A 3329-nucleotide genomic window follows, 5' to 3' on the forward strand; every position below is an offset into this window, starting at 1 on the left:
ATCAAGGGAAGCATCTTTAGACCAACTGGTCTCATAATAAACCCAACTCATTGCTGCTGAGGAGAGCGCGCATTGATTTCCAGGCTGGTGCGCGCTTGTTTTCAGCACCATGGACAGCAACACCCCCTCAGCCACGACAAGAACAGAAGAAGGAGCTTCTTAATATTCTGCTTTTGTTCCAGGCTTTTCGGACAGAGATGGTGTTGTCATCCACAAGCAGCCCCCCTCTTTTTGTTGTCGTTTGTTGCCTAAATCCAGATTAGATCAGCCTTGACACCGCTCGGTCTGGGTTTGGAAGAGTTAGACAAACTTTATCTCAGAGCAGAAAAGGAAAAAGATGACATCGCCTCCCTGTTGTGATTTTTCTTTTCATTCCATGCAGTACATTTTGGATTCGTGCTGTTTTTGTTGTTGTTATTCTTGAGAATAGGACGATGAAACAGAAACAGCAGCACTGATCTGCTTTCATCTCCACGTGAGAAAAAAAATGTGAAAATGGGTTCAGAGGAGCGCAAAGAGTAAGAATATAACTTGGATCTAACAGGTGTGGATGTGATTCCATCAAGTGTTTCAGCACACGAGGGGTGGGTGCTCAACGTTAAGTGTCAAGTTAGTTTCCTATTGGGCGGGTGGTGGACGTATGTCAGACATATGCGCGCCGTGGGCGGGTGTCGACGTGTTTGTAACAAAAAAAAAGAAAAGGCAGAGGGGAGCGCAGCGCTTCAGCGTGTGGTTAGCAGAGATAGGTGATGGTTAGAAGAGATGTAAGTGGCGTCGGCCTCAGCTCTCCAGAGCTGTGAGCTTTGGCTGGGAGTGGCGTGGCGCACTGAGCCCCTCCGGACCGAAAACCACCTGTATGGATGAGCAGACCTCCGGCGTGATCCGAACGCCTGCGTCAGCCAGGCAGCAGAGCACCGACAGCTGGGGTTATGCCGAGGTGGAGAAGGGCGTCATGACGGTGGAAAACATGCTGGAGGAGTCCGTCGTGCTGTCGGCGCCTCACCTGTCAGTGGATCGATATGAGCGCAGCCGGCAGGGATGCTGCGAGAGGGTGGTGATCAACATTTCGGGTCTACGCTTTGAAACGCAACTGAAAACTTTCAACCAGTTCCCAGACACGCTGCTGGGCGACCCCAGGAAAAGGATGCGCTACTTTGACCCACTGAGGAACGAGTACTTCTTCGACAGGAACAGACCGAGCTTTGATGCCATCCTGTACTACTACCAGTCAGGGGGCGCATACGGAGACCTGTTAACGTCCCCATTGATATTTTCTCTGAGGAGATCAGGTTTTACCAACTCGGAGAGGAGGCCATGGAGAAATTCCGCGATGATGAAGGCTTTATAAAAGAAGAGGAGCGCGTACTGCCCAAAAATGATTTCCAGAAGCAGGTCTGGCTTTTGTTTGAGTATCCTGAGAGCTCGGGGCCAGCGAGGGGGATAGCCATCGTTTCTGTGCTTGTGATTTTGATTTCCATTGTTATTTTCTGCATGGAGACTCTGCCGGAATTTCGGGATGAGAAAGACCAAGCCACGGTGGCTCCCACGGTGAACGGCACTGCTCCCTACGTGCCGAGCCCCTTCACTGACCCGTTCTTTGTCATAGAAACGCTCTGCATTATATGGTTCTCTTTCGAGCTGCTGGTCAGGTTTTTCGCCTGCCCCAGCAAAACTTCCTTCTCCAAAAACATCATGAATATCATTGATATCGTGGCCATAATCCCCTACTTTATCACTCTGGGGACAGAGCTGGCTGAGAGGCAGACCAACGGCGGCCAGCAGGCCATGTCCCTGGCCATCCTGAGGGTGATCAGGCTGGTCAGAGTCTTTCGCATTTTCAAGCTCTCGCGGCACTCAAAGGGACTCCAGATATTGGGACAGACCCTCAAGGCCAGCATGAGGGAGCTGGGCTTACTCATATTCTTTCTTTTCATCGGAGTTATCCTCTTCTCCAGTGCGGTTTACTTTGCAGAAGCAGACGACCCCACGTCCAGCTTCACCAGCATCCCGGACGCGTTTTGGTGGGCGGTGGTCACCATGACCACGGTGGGTTACGGGGACATGCACCCGGTCACCATTGGTGGCAAAATAGTGGGTTCTCTGTGCGCAATAGCAGGCGTGCTGACCATTGCCTTACCCGTGCCAGTGATTGTGTCCAACTTCAACTACTTCTACCACAGGGAGACGGACGGAGAGGAGCACCCCCACTACCTGAACACGGGGAGCTGTGAGCACCTCCCCTCTGAGGAGCTGAGGAGGTCCTGCAGCTCCTCGTCCCTCAGCAAGTCGGAGTACATGGTGGTGGAGGAGGGCATCAACAGTGCGTTCAAGCAGCCCAACTTCACCACCGAGAACAACCAGAACTGCGTGAACATCAAGAAGATCTTCACGGACGTGTGAACGAACCGCACACCGGATCATTTATGGAGCATGACAGAAAGCAGTAGCTATGATATTTTTTTAAATAGCCCGTCGTGATGTGTCGGCCCATATCCGCGGATGAACGCTGCGAATGTCCGTCTTAACAAGGCGTGTCTGATTTATTTTGATTTCAGCAATATTCGAGTTGGTGTGTTTTGAGTATCTCTGCAGCAATCAAACACATTTGCACTGGAAAAGTAAATGTTTCAGTCCAAGCTGTTGTCAGAAGATTATAAAAAACATTTAATGAACAAGTAAGTGGCTTGTTAACACAGATTTTCAGTGTATAGTGCCACACGATGCCTACATATCTAGATGTTCTAACGCGAATACACGTGTAGCATATAGTCTGTTATTTACTGAATCTACCCGCCAGTCAAAAAGAAAACAAAACAAAAAACGACGTCTTGTGCTTCGTGGAAAGAAAAGTTTCATTGTCCAGTAATGTAACCAATAGACTATGGTAATTCATATAGCCAAATGCCTGTTTAGGTTATATTTAATATCATAACCGGTCGAGATGATGGACTTGTAGGGGTTTTTATTCAGGTAGTAAAAGCGCAGAGCGGAGCAGATGGAAACGTTTATCAGAAATTACACTTTGAGCTTTTGGTAAAGTTGTATTTTTATTCAGAACTGCCTATTATAACCATATTCAATAAAAGCCGAAATGAAGTGATGCCGGGCTGTAGCTGTCACTCTGATTCAGAAACGAGCGGGGAGGGACGTGCTCCGTGGACACCGTGGATGATGGTGCTGAGGGGTCATGTGCAGCGATGACGGGAGGAAAACGGCTCAAAGGAGGGAGGACGTGCGGCGACGTCCCCGCCTCCTGCGTGTCCAGGCCCGCCTTGTGATGCAGTCTCCATGACGACGGTGGTTTCCCGGGTAACCCCCTCTGATGTTAC

General features: G+C 49.8%; 1 protein-coding gene across 1 annotated transcript; it reads left to right on the plus strand.

The window, feature by feature from the left end:
- The first annotated feature begins 230 nt into the window (after positions 1–230).
- LOC110955597 (potassium voltage-gated channel subfamily A member 3-like) lies at positions 231–3100 on the plus strand. Its single transcript, XM_022200654.2, is given in 2 exon segments — positions 231–1235; positions 1238–3100. Coding segments are annotated over 2 exon segments (1542 nt in total). The 5' UTR covers positions 231–856; the 3' UTR covers positions 2401–3100.
- The last annotated feature ends 229 nt before the right edge of the window (positions 3101–3329 follow it).

The sequence above is a fragment of the Acanthochromis polyacanthus genome, chromosome 5 (assembly GCF_021347895.1).
Source record: "Acanthochromis polyacanthus isolate Apoly-LR-REF ecotype Palm Island chromosome 5, KAUST_Apoly_ChrSc, whole genome shotgun sequence".
In the NCBI taxonomy this organism is placed as follows: Eukaryota; Metazoa; Chordata; class Actinopteri; family Pomacentridae; genus Acanthochromis; species Acanthochromis polyacanthus.